Source organism: Gavialis gangeticus, unplaced genomic scaffold (genome assembly GCF_001723915.1).
Source record: "Gavialis gangeticus isolate Ggan-Ray unplaced genomic scaffold, GavGan_comp1, whole genome shotgun sequence".
In the NCBI taxonomy this organism is placed as follows: domain Eukaryota; kingdom Metazoa; phylum Chordata; order Crocodylia; family Gavialidae; genus Gavialis; species Gavialis gangeticus.
In genome coordinates, this window is record NW_017728997.1 from 44,719,169 (window position 1) to 44,744,485 (window position 25,317).

Below are 25,317 nucleotides of genomic sequence, written 5' to 3' on the forward strand. Positions count from 1 at the left end.
GCAGTTGGAGTACTGCATCCAGTTCTGGGCACCGCACTTCAAGAGGGATGTGGACAACATGGAGAGGGTCCAGGGGAGGGCCACTCGCATGATCAGGGGGCAGCAGGGCAGGCCCTACGAGGAGAGGCTATGGGACCTGAACCTGTTCAAGCCTCCACAAGAGAAGGCTGAGGGGGGATCTAGCGGCTTGTTAGAAACTAGTCAGAGGGAACAGCAGGCAGTGGGGGAGTCCCTGTTCCCCTGAGCACTACCAGCAGTGACTGCTCACAAGCTGGCAAAGGGTAGATTCAGACTGGACATCAGGAGGCGCTACTTCACTGTCAGGGCGGCTAGGATCTGGAACCAACTTCCGAGAGAAGTGATGCTGGTTCCTACCCTGGGGGTCTTTAAGAGGAGGTTAGACTAACGCCTTGCTGGGGTTGTTTGACCCTAGTACACTTTCTTGCCATTACAGGGGTTCGGACTTGATGATCTGCTCAGGTCCCTTCCGACCGTACCAACTATGAAACTATGAAAACAAAACCAGATTAGTTGGGCATGATCCGTGCCCATGCTACGAATCCATGCTGGTTTCCCTGCTGCATTATTTTTCCTGCTGGACTTGCACAAATATGATCTTTCATAATCTTTTCAAAGACTTTTCCAAGGATGGAGGTGAGACTGACTGGCCTATAATTTCTGGGATCCTCCTTCCTCCCTTTCTTGAAAATAGGGACCACATTGGCCCTTTTCCAGTCCTCCGGGACCTGACCCAAGCGCCATGAGCATTCAAACAGCTATGCCAATGGTTCTGCTATGACCCTGGGCAATTCCTTCAGTACTCTTGGATGCAGCTCATCTGGGCCTGCTGACTTGAACACATCCAGTCCATCCAAGTGACTGCACCAAGTCAGCATCAACAGTTGGTGGGCTGGTGTCCCTCTGATGCCCATCTAAGAACCCATTAGGAGACTTATCTTGACCCCCGTTCAAGAACGCTGAGGCAAAAAACTCGTTGAATAGCTCAGTATTGTCCCCCTGTCTGTCACTAATTGCTCCTCCTTGTTCCATAGGAGTCTTGTGCTGCCGTGCGCCTTCCTTTTACTCCCTACATACCTAAAAAAGACATTTGGTTGTTTTTAATTTGTGTTGCCAGCCTCAGCTCTGTAGTTGCTTTGGCCTTTCTAACTGCCTCCCTGCAAGTGTGGGCCAAGTAGGTATACTCCTTGGTAGCTTCTCCCTGCTTCCACCGCCTGTGTGCCTCCTGTTTTGCCCTTAGGCTCCCCTGGATCTCCCTGTTTAACCCAGGAAGTTTTTTGACTCCTTTCCCCCTTTTCCCTCATACTGGGATAGTCCCCCTCTGCGCCTGAAGGATTGCCTCCTTTAGGAGCGACCACCCTTCCTGGACTCCCATCTTGCCAATACTTTTATCTTGCAGTGCGTCATTGACTAGACTCCTAAGCACACTGAAATTACCCTTCCTAAAGTCAAGCACTTCTACCCTACTAGTTATCTTACCCACCCTATGCCATATGGTGAATTCGATTGATTGGTAGTCACTGTCCACAAGGTGACCATGGATCTGCAGCTCCCCTACCAGGTTCTCCCCTGTAGCCAACACCAAGTCCAGTAAGGCATTCCTCCTAGTGGGACCATGTACCTACTGCATGCAGGTTAAGAACCTACATGAACGGTTGGATTTGGCTTACTGCTCCTCCCAGCAGATGTCAGGGTATTTTAGTCCCCCATGACAACCATGTGCCTATACTGTACGGCCTCTGAGACCTGCCTCAAGAATTCCAAGTCTCTAGCTTTTCATCTTGGTGCGGTGGTCTGTAGCAGACCCCCACCACCAAGTCCCTTTCCCCTCGATCTCCGTGTATCCTAACCCACAATGCTTCAACTTTTTCCTCATCTGATCCCATTTTGAAGAGGGTAGATGTATAATGCTCCTTTATGTAGAGAGCAACCCTGTCCCCTTTCCTCCCTACTCTCTCTTTACAACCTGTAGCCTTCAATGTGTACCACCCAGTCATGGGTAAGGTCCCACCAGGTTTCCATTAGCCTCACTAAATTGAAGATATTGTCTGCAAGCAGGAGTGCAAGTTCTTCCTGCTTGTTCCCCATGCTCCTAGCATTAGTATAGAGGCACTTTAGACCTCCAAATGGTGCCTTTGGTGCCCCCCCCACCCCAGTTCTGATGTGTGAACATCTTCATCGGTGATTTGGATGTGGGGGTGAAGAGCTCACTGACCAAGTTCACGGATGACACCAGGTTATGGGGAAGCATGGTCAGGCTGCAGAAACAGGCAGATCCAGGCAGGCTGGCAAGTTGAGTGGACTGGAACCAGATGGGGTTCAACATCGAGAAATGTAAAGCACTCCACCTGGGGATGAACAATCCCCTGCACAACAACAGCTTTGGTAATGCCAACCTGACCAGCACTGCAAATGAAAGGGACCTGGGGGTAATAATGACCACAGTATGAGCATGAGCTGACAGTGCAACTCTGTAGCCAGCAGGGCCAACAAAACCTGGGGCATGCATCAATTGATGCAACTCTAGCAAAACCAAATAAGTGATTATCCCACTTTACTCGGCATTGGTGAGACCGCAGCTGGAGTACTGCATCATTCTGGGCGCTGCACTTTAACAAGGATGTGGTAAAACTTGAGAGTCCAGATAAGAGCCACCTGTATGATCAGAGACTTGTGCAGCAAGCCACATGAGGAAAGGCTGAGAGACCTGGGACTCTTCGCCTGAAAAAGAGAAGGCTGAGAGGGAACTTGGTAGCAGCTTACTGCTGCATCAGAGATGAACATCAAGGGTTCAGTGAACAACTGTTCACCCGGGCACCCTTGGGGAAAACTAGCAGTAATGGCCACAAACTCCTGGAAGCCCATTTCAGGCTCATCATTAGGAAAAACTACTTCAACTAGAGTGTCCAGACAGTGAAATAAGCTCCCACCAGAGGTGTTACAATTGCCTACCCTGGAAATATTCAAGAGACTGAACCAGCACCTTATTGGGGTCACCTGACCCCAGTTGTCTTTCCTGCTTGCTTCAGGGGGCTGGATCTGATGATCGTCTGAGGTCCCTTCCAGCCTTACAATCTATGAATCTTTATTTCTCATAGCATGGCACACTGCTTGGATATTTCTTTGTTTATTACAACTTTGGAACTAGCATTTCTGAAACTAACAATTAGCTGAGATGCAAGACTCTTTTCCACACCAAAGGCACAAATCAAGCTGCTGCCTGCATTGGCTCTTCCATTACATATTGAATAACTCAGTCATCCCTATTTCTATAGGCACCTCTCCATGCAATTCTGTGGCAACCTTTGATGCAGTTTCCATTGCTATTCCAATTTCAACAGCACGTTCATAGGTGAGGTTAAAGATGACCTCAGTCATTCCTTTGTATGACTTCATTAAGTAGCACTTCATTAGCAGCTGATGAAGTAAGCTCAAGCTCATGAAAGCTTATGCTATAGATACCCAATTTAGTCTTTGACTAAGTACGGTCAAAAAGCCTGAGGCAGAATTGATTCGGTCTAGGCAGCTTATTCTAAATTGTGTAGATTGAATCAATAACCAACTGAACTGATGTTCAGTTTTCAATTGGGAAAGGCAGGTGGGGACTTGCACTGACCCAGGCTGGGGGCACTAGAGTACATCTCCCAGTCTGCTTGCTGTTTCCATCCCAGCCAAGTAGGGCTGTTCCTGATTGGCTCCCCAGTACATGCCCTCAACTCCCCATCCTCCCACAGGGGGTTGAGGACCACCCCCCCAACCAGGTGCTGGCACATTTTGGGGGGCCTCCCTCCAAAGGGGTTGCCTCCAGCCTGGATTCCCCAGCCCAAGCAGCCCTGAGGGGCATTCCCTTCTTCCCCCCTCCCAACTGCTGCTTGTTTCAGCTTCTGCCACAGGAGAGAGGGAGAAGGAGTCCACTGGGCTGGGTGCCTGCCCATGCAGCCCAGCATGGGGGCACTGGGGAGCCCCTGCCTTGGGGGACTTCCCCCCACCCCAGCCCAGGGTTCCCCAACCTAGGGCAGCCCTAGGGTGCTGAGGGAAATTCTTCCCATCCCAAACCCCACAGCTCCTTGCCTCAGCTACTGAGGGTCTCGGGGGCAGCCCATGGCAGCAGAGGGAAATTCTCCCACTCCTCAGCAGCTGGTTGCCTGAGACTTGCAACGGCTGGGGCAAAAGAAGAACTCCGCTCAGCTCTCTGGGACTGCCTCAAGCTAGAGGACCCTGGACTTGGGTGGAGGGAAGTCCCCGCAAAGAAGGGACTCCTTGGTGCCCCCCTGCTGGCTTGTACAGACAGGCATCATCCCAGAGGATTCCTCTCTCCCTCCTGTGGCAGCAGCTGAAGCAATTAACAGTTGGGAAGGGGGAGGGAGGGAATGCCCCTCGTCTCTCCAGGGCTGCGCTCAGCTCGGGGACCCCAGACTGAGGTGGAAGAAGACACCTGAGGAAGGGGCTCCCTGGTGCCTGTACTCTGGAGCCTTGGGAACTCCTTCCCCCTCTATCCTGTGGCAGCAGCTAAGGCAAACAGCTGTTCAGGGAAGGGGGAGGTGGGGAATTTCCCCAGCTGCCCCAGCAGGTGGAAGGCTGCAGAGGGGGAAAAAGCCCCCACCACAGGGGACTTTCCCTGATTTTTTTCTTCTCCTGCCACTCCACCCAGCATGCTGCATAGATGCAGGCTAGGAGGGTCTGGAGGTCTGTTCTTCTGCCCCCACTATGGGCTGACAGAGGCAGGCAGGCAGGAAGCAAGTGGACTAGAGAGCAGAGGGGTAGGGCAGTCCCTGCGGTTTATGTGCACTGAAGTTCTGTTCTGATACAGGTTTTAACAGGTTTCCAGTCACTTAAACCAGTTTACGTGTAACTTCTGTCTCTACCCTACCTTCTTCATTAAGTAACTCGCACAGATTTGTCTCTGAAAGCCTCATTAAGTCCATCCTTAAAAATTGCAACATTTTGACAATTTCATTAACTCTGTAACAAAGAAGGAATGGATTCACTTTCAATTTGATTTCTTTTATGGAACCTGAATCCTTCTTCAATAATCAATGACTTTGGTGTCAGATACTCTTGGATAATTTTCACTAATTCTTTGAAGATTTTGCTTGCTGCCATTTCTGGAGTAAGCAAGCTTTGCATGGTAATTCATACATTTTCCTTCCTGTCAAGCTCAGTAATGCAGCTACATGTTTCCATGGGGGAAATACCATTTACTTTGCGAAACTGTTTCAGCTGGTCTACATACATAGAGCAGTCTTCCAGGGTGTTATCATAAGCCCTGATTGTTCCCATATAAGTAGGCATTTTAGGTTTCAACAGATTACAAACACTTATAATTAAAGCAATTGGGCAGGTTAATTCCGCAGGTTAATTTAATACATGCTTTGTATTAAATCCTGTCCCCAGTGGTTGTTTGTCCAAGGACATTCAGGCATAAATGATGTATTTATCTCATATATTCATGTAAATTGTATATAAACATTTAAGGTAATAAGTTGATTTACATCACTGATTTATATCAAGCACACCAAAAGCTTGACTTAAACCAATGATTTTTTTATCAACTTTCCTATTGTATTTTTTTGTTGGTTTTTTATTATTTTAAAGAAAAGTGTACTTTCAGTGGTTGATTGTTAGAAATTGTACATTAAGTAAGCTATAAAAAGGTGAAATATATTTCTTATTTGCTACATTACTCACTTTTTGCTCATATTTGTATCAAGCTGCACTAAGATGACAACTTGAGTTTTTAATTCAACACAAAAAGACATTTCAAATTTATTTAAAAAAAACTTTAACATTTTGAAACCCCAGCAGCATGTGGAGCCTCAGTGGAGCAGACCTTGGCTGGCAGGCTGACATCCTTGGTCTCCTGCCAACCCATGCTGAATAAACTTTAGAGCAATATCTCTCTCTCTCTCTCTCTCTCTCTCTCTCTCTCACCGCGTGCTAATTGCCCTTCGAAAATGATGTATTTCAGAGAGTATTTAAAGGCCCCCCCCCTCGCCCTTCGGGGCTGGCCATGTAAAGACTCCCTCCACTGCTGCTGCCTCCATTGTGGGGGCTCCTGCTCCCTGCCTGCCTCAGTCTTTAATTGATCATGCACCAGTTCTACAGCAACAATAGGAAGGTGGTTATTTGAACTGTGCTCATTCTGTACCCTAGCTGGCGTGATTTTTCCCTTGGTCTGGTAGAAGACCAAAGCAAAGTAGTCATTAAGGAGTTCAGTTTTCTCCTGAGTGCCAGTGACTAGCTGTCCTGATTTGTTGAGCAATGGCCCACACTCCCATTTGTTTTCCTCCTGTTCCCTACATACCTCAAGAAAGACTTCTTGTTGTTCTCGATTCCTGTTGCTGATTTTAGTTCAGTTACCGCCTTAGCTTTTCTACTCTGATCCCTACAAGTGCAGGTCATAGCTATATAGTTTTCCTTGTGGGGCTGTCCCTAGCTTTCATTGACTGTATTTCTCTTTTTTCTTTATTAAGAGGACCATGATTTCCCTATTTAGCCAAGAGGGCTTCCCAGCCCTTTTGCTACATTTCCTCTGCATGGGAATGGACTTCCTTTGTGCTTCAAGGATCGTGTCTTTTAGGAATGACACTCTTCATGCCATGCTATGAGAAATAAAGATTCTCATTAGATTTTGCCTTTGGTCCGTGGCGAAAGGAGAGAAGGAAAGAGAAAATAAGGTAAGGAATAGAAAAGACAAGGTATATGTAATTGATGGGGGAGTAGTGACACAGATGTTGAGAGCAGAGTAGCTAGTGTAGGCATATATCAGGTGAACAAAAGTGAAACCCCAGGTTGTTGGGAAAACCCTTAACATGGCGGTGGATACAGGCTTTGTAGTGTGTGTTATCTCATATTCAGAATATGAAAAAACTTCCAAAAAATATTAAATTAAGGAAGGCACCAGTGTTGTTAAAAACATATACAGAAGAGAGGATCATGCCAAAGAGGGTAATGTTAGTGCCAGTAGAATATAATATTAAGTAGTGCCGCTTAGACTTGTATGCGATTGGAAAAGAAGGACCTGTTCTGTGAGGATCATGAAACAATTAAAAGAGATTCCCCTGAACTGGAGTTTTTTAATGTAACGATACTGAAGGCACTTTTCAGAGGTCCTTGCAGAAACAGTGAAACAATAATTAGAAACTATATTTAAACAGCCCTCCAAAGTGTCCAGTGAAGGCATAGGAACTTTCACACATATCCAAGGTAGGATAATAATAAATGAAAATGTACAAGCCAAGTTTCTTAGAGTTTGGCCAGTTCCTTACAGCCTATGTGCCAAAGTAGATTGTGACTTGGACTGCCAAGAAGGTGAAGGCATACTTTCAAAAGTAAGCTGGAGTGAGTGAAGCATGCTTATAGTGCCACTTGTTATTATAATAATGATAATAAATGGTACAGGGTATATGAAGCTTTTTAAGTTACTATAAACCCTATATTGAAAGTTGATAAATATCCCTAACCTGAAACTGAAGGTATTTTTGCAGCCCAGAGGCAGCGGTGACACAGTGAAGCAGCCCCACGCAGGCTTCTAGTGGCTGCTCCGGGAAGTGTCAGTAGCGAATGGGGCTGCCTTCCCCCCACCCTAAGCAGCAATTTGTCTTGTGCTGCTGCTGCTCAGCTCAGATGGGTGAGCACCGGGCACACGGGGTTCGACCTGCGTGCACCAGTCCCCACCTGTAACATGGGGCTGGGGTGGGGGCATCACATTAGATTGTACATTTGTGTCCTTGTTCCATTTGCCTTCAGATTGACAAGCTATTATTCTGGTACTTTTTTGTCTGTTGCTCCCATGAAGAATTCATCTTAGTCAATGTTGGCTGCACGTATGAAATATTTAAACATGCTAATTGAATGTGGTTATGAAAATCTAAGTTTAAACTTCCGTTGAATCTGCTGATGGCAACTGATTCGTAGTTTTACTTTATGTTCACATTATATTCTGTGCTGACCACCGTGACAGCTCTCTTATACACCCCAGGGGCTTGAGCCACCTTATTTCTCTCTACATCTGGGAAGAGAGACAACAGTGTTTACTTATTCTGCAACAAGCCAGTACCGGTGCTTGCAAATTCTGCAAATTGATGAAGTCCAGGGATAGTAAACATACAGGCTGTGGACATGTTGTCTGAACCGCAGGGCTTCTGAAGGGGCCAGTAAATTAGAGGTGGAGTGAGGAGCAGGAGTGTTAGTCCTGAGGGCTCCCATAGCCAAAGGGATTGATGCCACTATTTCTTGCTTTACCATCGAATTTCAGTGTATGGAGCCTCATCAGGAATTTGTTTCAGCAGCAACAGATAGTAAGACAGCAGCATTAAACCCGTGACACTTTGAGCGCAGTGGATCAAGTACCTGCAGGGGTTAGTGTAGTCACTGCACTTCCTGCCCTTGGAGGTTTTTGTATGGATATATCCCACAATCTGTATTTGGCCCAGGGAGCCAGGTGAGTTTGACACCCCTCAGGGCCACCCTGGGGGGGAGGGAGAGAGGGGGAATCAGTGCAACCACCCTGGGCCTCATGCTTTGGGGGGCCCTGTGGACAGTGCCGTACAGGCCACACCATGGCTGCCAGCTCCACCATGGCCACTGTGTGATGCCGGCTCCACACTCCAGCTATTTGCAACCTAAATCTGCTCTGTGTGTGGCCATTGTTCCTAGTTACTCCAGGGGGTGGTCTAGTAAATAGAGCATCTCCTATTCTCTGCTGCCTTCCCCTAATGAATTTATCGGTAGCCACAAGATCACCTCTCAGCCTTCTCTTGCGAAGGCTGAAGAGATCTAGGTCCCTCAGTCTCTCCTTGTAGGGCCTTGCCTGCAGACCTCTGACCATATGAGTGGCCTTCCTCTGAACCCTCTTAAGATTCTCCGCATCCCTCTTGAAGTACAGTGCCCAAAACTGGACGCAGTACTCCAACTGCGGTCTGACCAGTGCTGCATAGAGGGGAAGCATCACCTCCCTTCACCTGTTTGTCATGTATCTGCTAATGCACAATAAAGTGCGGTTAGCTTTGTTGATCACTTCATCACATTGACAAATCATGTTCATCTTGGAGTCATCTATGACTCTGAGATCCCTTTCCCCTGCTGTGCTGCTGAGAAGGTCACCCCCCAGCCTGTAAGTGTGTTGGTGGTTCTTTTTGCCCAGGTATAGCACTTTGCACTTGTCTTTGTTGAACTGCATCCTATTTCATTCTGCCCATTTTTCTAACCTGTCCAGATCCACCTGGATTTGTTCCCTACCCTCTGGTGTGTTAACTTTGCCCCAGAATTTAGTATCATCTGCAAACTTGGGCAGGGTGCTTACTACGTCATCCAAGTTACTGATGAAGATATTAAATAGCACCAGTCCAAGGTCTGAGCCTTGTAGGACTCCACTGCCCACATTTTTCCAGGTCACTATTGATCTGTCCACCACCACTCACTCTGTGTGTGTTACCCGTAAGCCAATTTGCCACCCACCTGACCATGTAATCATCTACATCACAGTCTGTCAGTTTAATTAAAGGAACAGAATGCAATACCATATCGAAGGCCTTCTTAAAGTCTGGGTAGATTACATCTAACTCATCTCTGGTGTCTAAGTATTTTGTGACCTGGTCATAAAGAGAGACAAGGTTAGTTGGGCAGGATCTATCTACAGTGAACCCGTGCTGATTTCCTTTCAGCATTATTTCCCTTGCTGGGCTACTACAAATGTGATCCTTAATGATTTTTTCCAGAGTTTTCCCAAGGAAAGAGGTGAAACTAATTGGCCTATAGTTTCCTGGTTCCTCCATCCTCCCCTTCTTGAAAATACGGACCACGTTGGCCCTTTTCCAGTCCTCTGGGTTCTGACCGAGCACCATGAGTGCTTGAACAGCTGTGCCAGTGGCTCTGCTATGACACTGGCCAATTCCTTCAGCACCCTTGGATGAAGTTCATCTGGGCCTGCTGATTTGAACACATCCAGCCCCTCCAAGTGCCCCTTCACTAAGTCTGCACTAACAGTTGGTGGGCTGGTGTCCCTCCTGTGTCTTTCTATGATCCTGTGTCTATCTATGATCTTAACATAGACCAATCAGATTTTATATCTACACATAATGATTTATATAGTTTACATCAGCGTACTTTTTAAAGAGAGATTTGTGAACATAAGCAATGTAAGTGGGTTGCTTTAGACAGATAAGTCAGCTCTGCTCACATTTTCTCAGGCTAGTTTATTCTTTGCCAATACAACTGTGAATTCACAACAAAAAAGAGCAAAACTTTCTGTCTTTTCTGTAGGTTAGGAGAGGGGTGATTTACCTCTGGCTTTTTCCCAGCACAGTTACCTGGCCTCTCCATCTCAGCATTCCCTCTTGGAGTTCTTACCCCCTTTGTAACACCAACCTTGTTAGCTAGTCATCGCTTGCAGTCTCCCACCCAAGCCATCTAGTATCTACTCCTTGCCTGCAGCTTAATTACAAGGCTTTGTGGGCCCAGCACCTTCTTATAAGAAGTATGGGTACTGGCAGGTCTTGTCAGTGCCACTGTACTTTGTTGGCAAAGAACTATATATAGTGTCTGCTTAATGCAAAAGGAAAATTACAGACCCAGCAGCAAAATACTGTGATATCTCATTTGGCTGACTGACATCTGTTGCTTTCAGTGCGATTAACTTTCTTCCTGAAATAAATTCTACTTAAGGTTGGAAAATACGAGAAATCTAAGAGAACCCCAAATAGTGATTCGCACTCTGCTAATTCACATATCTCCTTTAAAAAACCAAAATCCCTTTCATGCTTTTTTGAGCTATGATCCATTTTACCTGTGAGGTCTTATCCTCAATTTGACTTGCACATCCCATGCTTGGTACGAATTCAAAGTCATCATTAAATCTGAGTCAGTACTCAAATTTATGTTGCATTTGTTTGTATGCAATTAATTTTTGAGCAACTGTTATTATTACTGTGCTGTTATAGATTTAAACTTTAAAGCCAGTGGTTGAACTGAAATGGTTAGAACACCAGTTTCTTGATATTTTAATCAGGAATAGAAGTTTGGTCTATTTATATGTGCTTCTGCAAAGACAGTGCAATGGAATCCTAATTTTGGTCAAGTCCTTCATAAATTAGTTTCTATATTTATGTTAATTCCTTAGTAATCATTTTTGCATACAGAAGTTCCAGTGATTGAATCCACCTGTTGCTTGTGGAAGATTATAAAAGCAATGAAACTTTAGGCCGATGTGAGAGAATCTCTCTTTAATTTGCAATGCATCTTTTAACAAACAAAGGATCTTGTTGCTCCTTAGGAAGTCTAGTTTCACAGCAAAATTTGATCAGTTGAACACTACGCAGGCAGAGGCTGAGAACATGGTATTTAGTTTTCGGCAAGATGCAGTCTAGTCATATCAGCAATTCTCATCCAGGATGCCATGGTAGCCTTTGAAAGGTGCCGCCAGGAGAGAGGACATAAGCAAGATGACTGCAGGCTTTGGTAAGGAAATATGTGCAGGTTCTTCCCTTCTAGCTGCTGCTCCTCCTCCCCTTACTCACTGCAGAGCATACTTTTTGCCATGCTGGCTGCTTTTCCTGCTTCCTGGCCCTTTTTCAAGCAGGTATTATAATAAATTAGTTTTTGAAGTTGGGTGCTGCGCTATTCACAAAATTTCTGGAGGGGTGCCTCAAGTCTAGAGATCCACCAAGTTATGCAGAGCTCATAAGAATGCCCAGTTAACAATATGGAAAATCTTAGGAGTATGAAATTAAACATCAAACCAAAAGTGGTGGTGATATTATTTAAGAGGGTGTTGAAAATACTGGTACTGATGGGTAGTTGTTGTGTTTATTGTCCCATAGCTAATGTCATGATGCCAAAAATGAGTTAGTGACAAATGGTTGCTTGTCAGGTGAACTGTTATCTTGAAGACCAAATAAGCTGTAGCTAGAGATTTTGTTTCTATCCGTAAGTGTAGGAGAAGGAGAGAGCGAGCTTACTCATGAATTCTTAAAGCTGCCAAAAGTGGGGGAAGGAGTTGGGTTCAAAAATATGAAAAGAACTGTATAAAAATCTACTTACAAGACCTAGAATTAAGGCAGTAATATTAACACATGACATTCATGGGCTTGTCTTGTTCAGTTTTCTTTTTGATTTTGGTAGTGTGTGGCTTTCATCTCGGTTATTCACCTTTGACTAATAGCTCTTGCCATTTTTCATTTTCTGCATAATCCCCCAGGTATGGGCTCCAAAACCACGTGTGCAATTAACACATTAAAAAAATTATCATGAACAACAATTAATGTGTTAATAGTGCACATTAACCAAAAATAATTGACAGCCCTAGTTCTTGGCAAGGTTTCCGGCACAAGCACCTTTCAGGCATAGGGAGTCTCTGGTTTGGCATTATTTCTCCCCCTCTGTTTCCCTCCACTCCCTTCTCTTCCTATTGTTTTCCTAATTTCCATCAATTTACTTTCTCAGTGACCTATGTCACACTTTTAGCTTCTTTCATTCTTTGGAGATCTCAGAACAACAGCAGAGACTCCCTATGCCTGAAGAAGGGTGCTTATGCCTGAAAGCTTGCAAAGAGCATTTTTCCAACTACTCAGTCTAATAAAAGATATCACATCTACCCAGAGAACCTTGCCTACCTCAAGTTATTACATTCATCTTGTCTTCTCTACAGGACTACTTTTATCATTCTGTCTGTGTCCTCAGTGATTAAAGTTATGGTTGAAAAACTATTCAGTTCTTCTGTGAGCATTATTCAGATTCCTTTTGACTTGGCATGGGTTCTTCCAGTCTGAAAGCTGTTGTAAGTTTCAGTCCTAAGAACCAAATCTTATGAAACCAGTTAAATTCTGTAGCAGAAAAAAATTATGCTCCTCATAGATACATGTTACAAGGCCTACTTATTGACCTACATACTTTTTTCCCTATAGGGCTGAAGAAGAAGGAAACCTTCTGCTTTTTTTTAGAGCCTTTTCCAACTTCGCTCAGTGGTGTAAACATCGTAAATGCACCTTCCTACATTTCAAGGTAGTGTGTTAATAAACGTTTATATTTTTATATATCTATATATTCTTTGTGTATATGATCAACATGTTTTACTTGAAAGAGCAAAGAAAACAAAAGTGGTACTTTGTACAGGACTTTTCAGAATAATAAAATATATTTATTTCATGTAGTGTAAAAGGGAGCCAGAAGGCTCCTGTTACTTAGGAAGCTGCAACAGGATGAGCTGGTCAGGGAAAGCTAGCAGCTAAGGAACTAGCTACTTGCTAGCTGAGGTGTAGCCAAAAGACAGCAGTAACAGACACAAGGGACAAATAGCCAGACTACTCCGGGGCTAAGAGCTGCAAACAGCAGCTAAGCAGCTGCGGGGCAAGTGGGCAGGTCCTCAGGGTCAGGATAAACACACCTGTGATGGCTGCTGAAGCACTTGACTGGAAGGGGGCAGGGCTTAGCATGTATATAAGCTCAGAGCCTGAACCTACTTAGTCAGTCTGGCTCTGGAGGCTGCAAAGGAAGGAGCTCCAGAGTAGGAGGGGCCACAAGAGCTCCTAGCTGGCACTGGTGCTATCTTAGGGGAGGCAAACAGAAGTGTGACCCAGGATAAAGAGAAGCCTGTTGTACAGACAGATAGCCACAGTTTATGTTCGGACCCAGAGTAGGTTAATTGGTGTTGTAGATAGAGGCTTTTTCCTTTGTTATAGTTAGTGTTCTGTGTTTTTAGTTTTTCCTGATTTTTTTCACTGATAAATTCCCTGATTATTTAAATTGAAGTTATTTGGCTTTTACGTATTTTTACTGATTTACTCCTGTTTTTCAGTTCACTCAGTTTTACTGGGTACAATTAAATCCCTGTTAACCAGCATGAGTGGGGAATGACTGGGGGGTGCCGATAAGCTAAAAGTGCTGGTTACCTGAGGCACAGGTTTCCGGCCGGACATGGAGGGGAGAGGGGACAGGGTATGGCAGTAGCCACATGCAGAGAAGAGGGTGGTGGCCACGTGGGGGCTGGGGGAGGGTGGCTGGAGCTACTGCCTGGTGGCGCAGGGCGCTCCTGGCTCTGATCCCAGGTGAGGCGAGAGGGGCCATGTGAATTGCTCCCAGGGTGAGTGGGTCCTAGCTGCACCCCAGTGGCTCTGGCTGTCACCCTGCCCTGGGTGCTGGGAGCTGCAAGCCCTGCCAGGGGGCAGGCAGGAGAGCCTGGCTCTGCTCCCTGCGGCGAACGCTGCACCCAGCCACTCCACATGGACCCACAGGGTAGGAGCCACTGGTTGGAGTTGGGTTCTCCCCCCTGTGTCCGGTTGCACGCCACTCCCCGCGGTCCCTGGGCTGTGCCGTGATGCTGGCTGCTCCCAGGGCTTCTGCAGCAGCGGTTGGGGTGAATGGGGATAAGCAGAGCCCTGAGGAGTTTGGGCTGTAGCACTGCTCAGCAGCTGCAGGCAGCTGGCATCGGCTGCTCCCGGGACTGCTGCAGCAGGGGCTGAGGTGAGCGGGGCCAAGCTGCATCACACCCTGGGGCTTCACGTATTGCCACTCACCCCAGCCCCTGCTGCAGCGGTCCCAGGAGCAGCCAATGCCAGCTGCCAGGGGCTGGTGTCAGTTAGAGACAAGCGGAGCCTTAGAGGGTTCGGGGCATGGCACAGCCCAGCAGCTGCAGGCAGCTGGCATCAGCCACTCCTGGGGCTGCTGAAGCAGGGGCTGGAGTGAGTGGGGACAAGCTGCACCGTGCCCCCTGGGGCTCTGCTTGTTCCCACTTGCCCCAGCCCCTGCGTCAGTGGCCTTGGGAACAGCTGACACCAGCTGTGGAGGGAATTGTAAGTCAGTGAGTGTGAGGTGGGGGGGGCATGGCTTTTGCTGCTATGTGCACCCTGGGAGGTCTGCAGGCTGGGGGCTTCACTGGGCTCTTCCTGGGGGGTGCGTGGCCCCAGATCTGTGTGCCAGATGAGAGCAGGTTGCCACCCGCCCCGAGCACCAGGAAGAGCCCAGTGTTGCTGCCAGCCCCAGCCTGCAGCAGCAGCCTTCTCTCCTGCGCACAGATCTGGCGGGCACGTGCCCCCTGGGAAGACCCTGGCACAGCCCCCCAGCCCGCAGCCCTCCTGGGTTGCACGTAGCAGCAAGAGTCACGCCCCCCCGCCCCACACCCACTGATAGTTCCTTCCGCTTTGCTCCCTGCTGCAGCACTGGGAGCGGTTGACAGGCTGCGCTGCACCCCTCCCCCTGCCCCTTCCCTAGTCCCAGCCTTACTCACTCCCTCCCTCCCTCCCCACCACAGAAATGTATTATTATTTTCCCTGATTTAAACCATTTTTTTTTCTTTTCTTCCTTTTATCCCGATTTCAACCTGGTTTTTACGTTTGGAAAATAAATCCTGAAAAATTCCTGGGTTTTTTTGTTTGGTTGGTTTTTTTTTAAAAACCCCTGAAAACATGGAACATTAGTTATAGTTTATACTTGTGTTTTGGGTTTGGGAGTAGCAGGGGTGGTATGGAAGTTCCAATAGTGCCTGAGGGCACAAAAGTGTCTGGAGCCCACTTAGGGCTGAGGGGACCCAGGACATGGAGTTGGCCTTGAGTCTTATTAGGGTGGCAGCCTAGGGAAGGACTGCAGTCAAGCACAACTCAAGCAAGATAGGGCTGGTGGTCCAGACAGAGCTGAAGCAGTCTCACTGCCCAGAGCAGGGCAGAAACTGGGCCAGGGGCCTCAGAACTAAAGTAATTAAGATAAGAGCTGGTGCCTAGAAGCCAGGTCCAGTATAGTGGGTGAAGGCCCAGCTAAAGAAAAGAAGTGGAGGCTGAGAAGGTTGAGGCCCCAACATGGGAATGATGGTACAGTACACCTGTGAGGCATGGGCACAGCTGAAGGCAAGGTGAGAGGCTCTGATGAGCCTTTAAGGCTACAGGTGCCCTGGGGCACAGATGGATTGAGTATGCCCACTCAGTTTAAGGGCAGAATTGAGACCAGCAGAGTCCACTAGGGACCTGTTAGTCGTTAGAGAGGTTGAGGCTCCCTCTGTGACACTCAGGCAGCCTCCTTTTTAATTCAATCAGTACATCAAAGTGTAGCAGGTAAGAAGGGGAGGGTATTCTAGAGACAGAATGGATCACGGGCTGCGTGGCCACCAGGGGGCATCATGGCCACCCCCAGAGCACAACATTGCCACATGTAGTCACTTACTTCTTAATGCATAATATTATTGTAACTAGATTTGGAGGAAGAGAAAGTTACCCCAGTTTTTACACTTGCTATTTTTTAAATTTACCATGTGAGCAAGGAATAATTCCTTTTTTATGTGATTCTTTGGTATTTGGGTTGTTTTTTACTGTAGCATCTTTCCGATTCTTGTTTAAATTATAATCTGCCTGTAAAATGAAAGGTAACTGATGCTTTTCAATAGAGTAAATAAACTAAATTGTTCATAGGTGGTTCATGTGGTATTCCACTTCTGCCTAAAATTAGAATAAAGCAGTGTTCGTAGACTATGTTGTATCTAAGGATATGTCTTGGCCTTGATGTAATGACGAGGGAGATATTTTCCCTTTGGAGAATGCAGCACAAATCTGGAAGGTAGCGCTTTCTTCCTGCATTTCAATGGTAATTGGAGAGTAGTAGTTTTGAGTGCAATTTACTTTAAATCACAATGTTATTCATTCAATTTAATGTTTGCTTTGTTTTGTGTAATTATTGAACCCGAATAATCATTATTCTTTAATGGTCTTTCATTCTTCCTGCTGTAGTTTTACTTAAACTTTCATGCTTAAATGCTAACCAAGCCATTTTGCAAAATAGGGACTAATTATGATGACTAGTCTATGGGCAATGTATTGTCAGCCAAAAACTTCAAATGCGTTAATATATTAGTATTAAATCTGTCTTAATCATTATGATGACACCTCTGTTCATATATGCATGATTACTTGCCATATGTGTAAAGAATACGATGCATGTCTTTAAAATGGTATGAGCATGCATACTTGGGTAAGATTAATTCAGGAACCATAGTGGAAGATCTGTGATTAGTTGTAAGGTTCCAACATATGTTTGTTTGCTTGTTTTTAAATAAAGATCAGTATAGCGATTGCATAATTTAATTCCCATCTTAACCTGTTATTGTCAGGTGAATTATACTATAGCTGTGCTCTGAAAGAAGAATTTTTAAAAACCAAAATTTGCTAATAATTGCATTTCTAGGATACATCCTGACAATCCCAAACATAGTCATTTCAGTATTCTCCTTTGTCTCATTTTTAAGAAATGAACTTTAACTTTTTTCTGCTTTTTTTTATTTGACAGAACTCCTTAGACAATAAAAAAAAATATAAGTAACAATAAAAAACAAAAGCACTATAGTAATTTCATTCCATGTCTGAATGTACTGCAAATATATGCAGTTAAGTACTTTATGTAAAGATACATAATATTATTCTAATAACATACTTAGAAAATGGCTTGATACTTATAACTATGAAAATATCTGTCTATAATGCCAGTGAATTAGTTTGACAGAAAAGAACTTTCGTAAACAAAACAACCTCCCTCCCCCCTCAAAACCTACGTTACTAACATCATGCAGCAACAGATTAAAATTTGAGAGAGAGTATTCTGAGGAGGGTTTGTGTATTTTGGTTCAGACTAGAGGGTATAACGTTTTTTAATACTCTTTAGAGAAAGTAATGATTTAAGTTTGACAGGTTAGGAAATCACTAATTTTAATGTCAAAGGCCTAGAATAGAATTGTGAATGCTATATAGACTCTTGTGTTGCTCCACTTTTGATGATAAAATCTTGAAACATTTTCTAGTCATGTTACTTCCTTTTACTTTGATCAATACCTTAAAAGTTCAAAGATAAAGTTGGATGATGTCTTTCAGAGAATATTAATAACTTATCTTGGTTGGACCTTCCTAGAGGTATTTCTGGTTTTGTTTGTTTATTTATTGGTCTTATTATGACATGAATAGGCACTTGAGTGATGTGTTTCCCTTATTTAATTTCAATATGCATAATTATAAAAGGTACAAGCAAATTTTATTACCTAACTTACCAGCACTCTTTTTAGTTCCAGGATAATAGATTTCTTGATAATTTCTTTAAAATGATTAAAATGCTTATTAAATGTGTTGTACACTAAGCGTACCGTTACCCATCTTAAATAGTTCCCTCAGTAAGCTTTCTAACTCATTTCCTTCTTCCAAACACTCCTTGCACTGTGAATGAACCTTAGTCTTTCAGTACCTAAACTCTAATATGTACCATTACTTTTTCATATGTTTAGAATAATTTTTTCTCTTGTAATATTTTCTGTTGCACTCTTCTACATAACTTTTCCATGCTGTTTCTCTCATGTATTCATGGAACCATTCACTCATGTAATGCTCAACCTTTTTTATTTTTGTTGCACCTCCCAATTGTGTGCTGGAGCAGGAGTGAGATGAGTAAAGATTGTGTAATTTTTTTTATCCTATATTTCTCTGAAGCTATTCAGATAAATCCACCCTGAAGTACTTCAAGCCATAGTATAAGAACAGTTCTGTTTGTTCTTTCAAGGGCTCTCACATGGAAAAGAAGGAACAGGGAAATATGGATTACTTGTAGCCACCATGTTCAGTGATACATTATTAGTCCTTAAAATGTGTATATAGACACTTGGATAATAAAAGATGGGAAAAGTTTGTTTGCCCTGGTAAACTGGTATTTAGATTGTAAAATATTAATGCTGGCTAATGAGTAGTGAAGGTCACAAATTTATGATGACTTGCTATTGATATACCAGAAATATCTTTCTGTATGACAAGTATAATGTTCTTTTTTTAAACAGCTTTTATAACAGAAGTGTTTAGAAAAAGCATACATTTTTGGGGACATTTTACTAAATGTGAAGAATGTAGACCTATTAAGAGAATTAGTTTGCTTTTTGTAGAAGTATAAAGAGTATTTCTTAAGGTGGGAGAGGCAGTAAAAGGTCCAGAGGCATGATATAGGAAATGGTGAAAACATGACCATGGTATAGTTTATTTCTGTTTCCTTGCTAATAGACTTTGGGAAAGGATGAAACAGTGAATATAGTACTGTTAGCACCTGTCTGAAAATAAAAGGATACCTTATGTTAAAAATAAATATTCCTTTTTACATACTTTAGAAATCTTTGACAGTATCACAAGGGTACAGACACCATCCCCATATAATCACATATGTAAATTTTAACAGTGTTGCTTATGGTGTGCATTTGTGTCCTGGGGTGGTCCACCCTGAAGAGTGAGATGTTAGGTTATTTCATGTGGGGAATATGGCTGATGGGGGAATTAAATGATAACGAATGGAGACTGTCCCCCAAATCGCTGTTTTACAGTTTTTTGTCTGTGTTAAATATTTTACAAGACTATTTAGAATAGTAATGGTTGGGTAGCCATGAGAAATGTTAGTTTTTGGCAAATTTCCTAAATAGGTGGCCATCCTATTATATGTTTCTTCATGCTAATAGTAATTAATATAAGAGTAATATTGTAGCTGTAGTGGTCGAGAAATTCTGTGTAAGGCAACGATTTTTTTGGTTGGTAATCTTTTATTGGACCAACTGTGTCATTTGGATAGAGTTAGACAAACTTTCAAATAAAAGACATTCTTCCTCAGGTCTCTGATTACAGGGAGTCATAGTGACTATGCCATGCCTAGTTCCCTGTGATCAGAGACCTGAGGAAGAATGCCTTGCATTGAAAGCTCGTTTAGCACTTTCTCAACTACATAGCTGGTCTAATAAAAGACATCACCCTAAGAAATCCTTGCCTCTCCATACTAAGACTTTCTTTGAGATGTGAAGCAGCCACACTTGGTTTTTGTTCCTGCATAGAACTTTCTGCTTTAAGAGCTGTAATGATTTTGTTAACTAAATTGAAACATATTTGATTGATTTCTGTTAGAAAAACAGTGTTTTTGTTATATGTTTTATTGGACTAACTATATTTGTGAGAGATATTTGACACTTTTGGAAATGCTTTCTCCCTCGGGTACAAAAATCTTGCTATAAATGCATTTTATATAGGTGATGAACTGCAAGTAAAACTGTAGTAATTTAAGGACTGATGGTTATGCTAGATCTTGTAAATCACATCTCTATGGCAGTTAATATAGTTACCTATAATTTTAAAGCAAGCAATGAGCAATAACCCCAAAATGTCTTTGGCTGACTTCTAGGGAAGTCAAGATATATAAATAAATAGATATGATAAACAGGTAGGTCCATTTTTTTAATGCAACTGCTAAGCATTATAGTTTAAAAATTATAACAGTACTGTAATCTTGTAGAATTAGTTTTCCTAGGTTATAAATGTATACATTTAAAAATAGCACTAACTTTTTTTATACCTACTTCTGCCCATGCTTCGCAAAAATGTCCCGTGTATAGTCAGAAGGGGTGAGGAAGTGTCTTCTACATGCCCTTTTTATTTGTTGGGGTTAATACTGTAGTTAAACCAATTGATTTATATTCCTGCTGTCCCCTAGTAGCAATGAAGTACATCTACATTCGGGATTTGCACCAGTGCAGCAACATGGATGGCATAAATTCATAATATGCTAATGTAGACTTGTAAAGTTTTAAATAATCAGATCTGCTTTGGGAGCTCTGCTGATATGTTTTAATTGATGCTAGTGAACTGATAAGAGAACAGTAATTTAAACTTTCATTTTAAAAAAATCAGTAGGGCAAGAAATCCATATTCAGCTTCATAAGATATGATTACTAATGAAGTAAGCATGCGGTACAAATTTTATTTATTAACACATTTTAAAAATCCCTTCATTTTACAGCCATATTAATATTATTTAAGGGATCTGGAGAGCTAAACTACTATTAGGTGGGAAGGATAAATTAATTATTGTGCATTATTAATGCACTTTTATGGTTTTCAGAGAATACCACTTACCTTTAACTGAAATCAGCATAACTGCTAATATCTAGTACATTTTATAAATTAAGCTTTTAATGGCAGTTGAAGTGTAATTTTAATATAGCTTTCTAATATATAAAATAATATTATCCTAGGAAAGCAGTGTAAAGACCATTTGTAATCATTTTTGATCTTATTAATTATTGAAAACTTTGTTTATTATTAATGATTTATAATGAGGGCAAGATCTGGGATACTACATGTGCAACAATATTGTACACTGGCTATTGTTTATTTGAGTTTTCTTTATCTTAAGCAATTGACATTATAAGGACAAAAGTGTGTCCTTATAGTGTGCGTTTGTTTGTTTGTTTCCTTTTTCCTCTTAGCATCACTTTGACTTGAACTTTGAATTTAATTTCATTTGCTGTGGAATTATTTTAAATATTTTTACATGGGACTAAAATATTAAAGCATCAGCGTTTCATAAGTCATTTAATATATTTAAATGGAAAGTGGTAATACAACATTTAGATTAACTCTCTAAGTTTATTAACAGGCATAGTAGACTGATAAATTCATGTTTAAAAGTAGAGAATTTAAATTGCTACTAAGTTTACTATAAATTACAGAGCAGAGGCATAAAGATCTTGTGGCTTTCCATGTTTAAAACTATTTTAACCATGTTTTTTCTTTCAGGAGAACATACCAACCCAAGTAACCTTTTTGATTTGGACACTACTAAAAAGCCTGTTAGATTTCTGTACTCACATGTTCACAGTCGCACTGCATTTACTTGACTTGACTGTTTATTTTTACTTGACGAGGTTGTCCTTCCCCACCCCCATTCATCATGCGGAAAACAAAGCCTCTTCTTAGAATAATGTATCACACCTGGGAGCTGTGAGAAGTGGCTGTGCAGGGAGCCCAGCTGGGGTAGGGACAGCATTAGCAGCATATAGATTACTATTTCCAATGTCTGCCCAGCCCCCCTTCCTGCCTCCCCTTGTCTGTCTGCCTTGCTGACAGGGAGCCAGGCAGGGAAGGAGGAATCTGCATGCTGCTGCTGTGCTCTCCAGCCAGCTGGGCTCCCTGCCGAGCTGCCCTTCATGGCTCCTAGTTGCAGTCTGACTCAGCTGTAGCGGGTGCAGGGGTAAGGTGGAGGTAGGTGGGGGGAGTCAAGGGATAGGAAAGTGGTGAGGGGGCAGGCACCAGGGGACAGTGGGTGGGGGCAGGCAGCCTGTCTCCCCTACCCCTGCTTTCTCCCTGCTTCTACCTCCAGCTGCTTTTCCCATTGTTTGCCACAGCTTTTATGGCATAACAGTAAGGGGGACAGATTAAAGACAACCTCCAATAATTAAATTCTAGAGGTGGAAAATTATAACATTTATAATTTTCTAGGTTTAGAATGTAATTATTGAGGGGTTATCTTAAACTCAAAGTTGTCTTAGATTCAGGTAAATATGGAGGTATCTGAGGCATTTAATGGACACTTCAGAGCATTCACTGTCCAGTTTTTAATGCCCTACAGCACAGTGATATGATATTGTTTTACTAAGTGTGAAATGAAAAAGTTACTAATAAGTCTTAGAAATACCACCCCGCCCTAAATCTTGCATTATAAACCTGAAGTTAAAATAACTATACTAATAAAGATCCTAAGCTAGTTATTATATTATTAGGAAATTTATAACTTCTCATGTTTCACCAAGCTCCTTATGTGTATCTCTTGCCTAGGAAAGTCTTGTATTAACCATGTAGCATTTTTTTGTTTTAGCATTCATATTTCTGAAGCAATTAAGCCATATGAGCTCACTCCAGATTTTTATTAAAACAAACAAATGAACAAATCACTTGAAAGAAAAAAATATTTGAACATGTGTATTAATGTTGTTAGAATTAATATCTCTAGGGTATTATCTCTGCTTTAATATGAGTTGACTGTCAAAAGTCCTGATCATTAATATGAGAGGTGGTGCCTGGGTCTTAAAGTAATTGAGGGTTAAATGGTGTTAATCAAGTTTCACATTACTTTTTTAAACGTGGTTCTGTACTTGATAATAAGATCAACTTTGATTTTTATTCAAAGTATTTTTGCAGTTTTCAAATAATTGAAAAAAGTTTTTACTCTTCAGAATGACTCATGTAAAAAATCTTTTTGTTTCTTCTCAGTGAATTCCTTAGCAACATATTTTATTTACAAATAAAAAACAATAGTACTTCCATGCTTACTTAAACCTTATTTAAGCTCAACTACTTTTCCTGAAATGAAATCAAAGGAAATCCTTAGCAAAATAATGCTCTGTCAAGTTAATGTATTTTAATCAGTATTAAAGATGTTTCATCATGAGAGTCTGTGTGTTCTTATACCATTGTAATCCTAATGTGGCTAATTGAAAACAGAGTTGTGCTGGTGCTTGGAATTGGGTCACCAACTGTGCTGATGTACAGGCCAGGATACCATTCTTTGTACTGTGGTGGCTCTACAGTGCTAATAAGAATAAAGTAATTCAAACTTAAAGTAACCCACAACCTTTAGTCACAGGAGTATTACTACTAAAACATTTAACTGAAAGGAATGATATCTCTAAATAGAGCTTGATAAAGTTCTTCAGTTAAGAATCTGTTTTTGACTGAAAGATTTGCATCAGTTTTGCTGGGAAAAAAATTCTGAAATGACTGAAAATGTTGCATTTAGACACTTCCTTGGAAGTTTTCTTTTGTGTCAACCTGAAATCAAATCTTTTCAGGTTGCTGCCAAGCCTGGAAAAAATCCAAACAATATTTTTGTATAGCTCTACCTCTGAATAAAGAATGTTTGCAAACCTAAGGATTGTGAGTTGGAGACTTTTTTATACTGTCAAAACCATATGATTTTGAACACATGGGTGGTATTGGGAATGGCAAGTGAAAAGTGCATTTTTACATAGTTAGTTTCCAGACTAGAATACATTTATATTATGGTTAAATATTCTTTGGGTACGTAGAGAAACTGTTAAAAAGGGAGAGGATGTAACCATTTAAACTCAGAAACAAAAATGATCTTCTGTTATCATACTTAAGTTTATAGCATGTATAATTGTATAGGTAGTGGTTAGTAGTATGCTCCTGTAGGCAGCGTTCTCAAGCAGGAAAAAGCATTAGGATGCTTTCCCAAGATGATTGGATTGCCTTCCATTCTTATCTCTTCCATATGTGGGTGGACATAACGTGTGTTGTTAGATTTGCAGAAAGTATCGTCTTTGATTGTAGTTATGTTGTTAAACTGCAAGAACAAAACAAGGTTAGTTTGAATGTATTACACGTGCAGAACCTATATAAAAGCTACATAGGGTTGAATTTAAATTATTAGTCATACTCTTTGTATTATAATAACAGGAATATTTTGAGAATACCTGAAGGTGCAGAATATACAGGCTCTCTGGCAGATTTAGAGGTACAGAATCTAGTGCATTATGTCCTAGGTAGAGGTGTGACAAATTGGTCAGCTTCTGTAGGAAAGAGGTGTGAGGAAATATGTCAGCAATGAGTTGTCTTGATTATTCTGTTAGCAGTTTAATAACTCGTGTTCCTGTCTAGTAATAAAGATTTCAGTATTTTACTTCTGAATCCATAATTTTAGTCAATAAATGTTAGAGGTGCACCAGTACTTCAATCTGATACCAGATGGGTACTGACATGAAGAAAATTGTGTGTATCGGATATTGGCCCCATGGTGCCGATAATTTGGCTAACAAATGCGTGTGCTGTGTGCAGCCACAGTACAGCATGGAGCAGAGCTGGCAGCGTGGAGAAGGAAGCCCTCATGGCTCACTGCCACCCCAGCTAGTAAGTCAGAAGGGGAGGGGGGAGGGAAGGAGCATGGTGGGGCAGATCAACACCCCCTGCCATGGTGAGGGAGGGGGCATGGGCAGGCAGACGGTGTGGGGGGGTGCAAGACGGAGCTGCAGCTCATGGTGAGGGCAGCTCCCACTGCTGCTTGCACCTCGGGAGGGTGGGGGGAGCGTGTGCCTCTGGATCTGTGCAGCACAGGGTGGGCAGCAGCTAGGGGGTGGACCTGGAGCCAGCGCTGTGTAGCTCTTCTTGCTGGGGGCTGGGCTTGGAGCATGCTCCAGCGTCACTGGGAGGAGGCTGCAGTCACCCCAGATTTAGCCACAGCTCTGCTCCCAGCCCAGCGCCGCTGCCCAGCTGAACCCTGGCTGAATGCTCTGCCTCCACTCAAGCACCGGGAAAAGCCAGGGCCGTGCTGGACAGTGGCATGAGTCCGGGAGCAGAACTGTGGCAAAATTTGGAGTGGCTGCAGCCCCTCCCAGAGCCCACTCTGAGCCCAGCCACTGGCAAGGAAAGCCCTGCGCAGTGCCAGCTCCAGCTCCACCCTGCAGCTGCCGCCACACAGATCCAGGGGCATATGCCCCCTTCCCTCCCGGGGTGCAAGCAGAGGCAA

The 25,317-nt window shown here is 43.0% G+C and overlaps 2 protein-coding genes across 5 annotated transcripts in view; one reads left to right on the top strand and one right to left on the bottom strand.

Moving 5' to 3' along the window:
• The window catches only part of CENPP (centromere protein P), a 484,341-nt gene that overhangs the window by 66,109 nt on the left and 392,915 nt on the right, over positions 1-25,317 (top strand). For all 3 annotated transcript variants that reach the window (XM_019505123.1, XM_019505124.1, XM_019505125.1), the window contains one exon: positions 12,921-13,017. In XM_019505123.1, coding sequence (XP_019360668.1) covers positions 12,921-13,017 — 97 coding nt within the window. The remainder of the gene's footprint in view (positions 1-12,920; positions 13,018-25,317) is intronic.
• OGN (osteoglycin) overlaps positions 20,227-25,317 on the bottom strand; it is a 33,907-nt gene continuing 28,816 nt past the window's right edge. For both annotated transcript variants that reach the window (XM_019505121.1, XM_019505122.1), the window contains exons 6-7: positions 24,269-24,364; positions 20,227-24,138 (exon numbers count right to left, since the gene is read on the bottom strand). In XM_019505121.1, the coding sequence (XP_019360666.1) occupies positions 23,968-24,138; positions 24,269-24,364 (267 nt within the window). In that variant the 3' untranslated portion in view covers positions 20,227-23,967. The remainder of the gene's footprint in view (positions 24,139-24,268; positions 24,365-25,317) is intronic.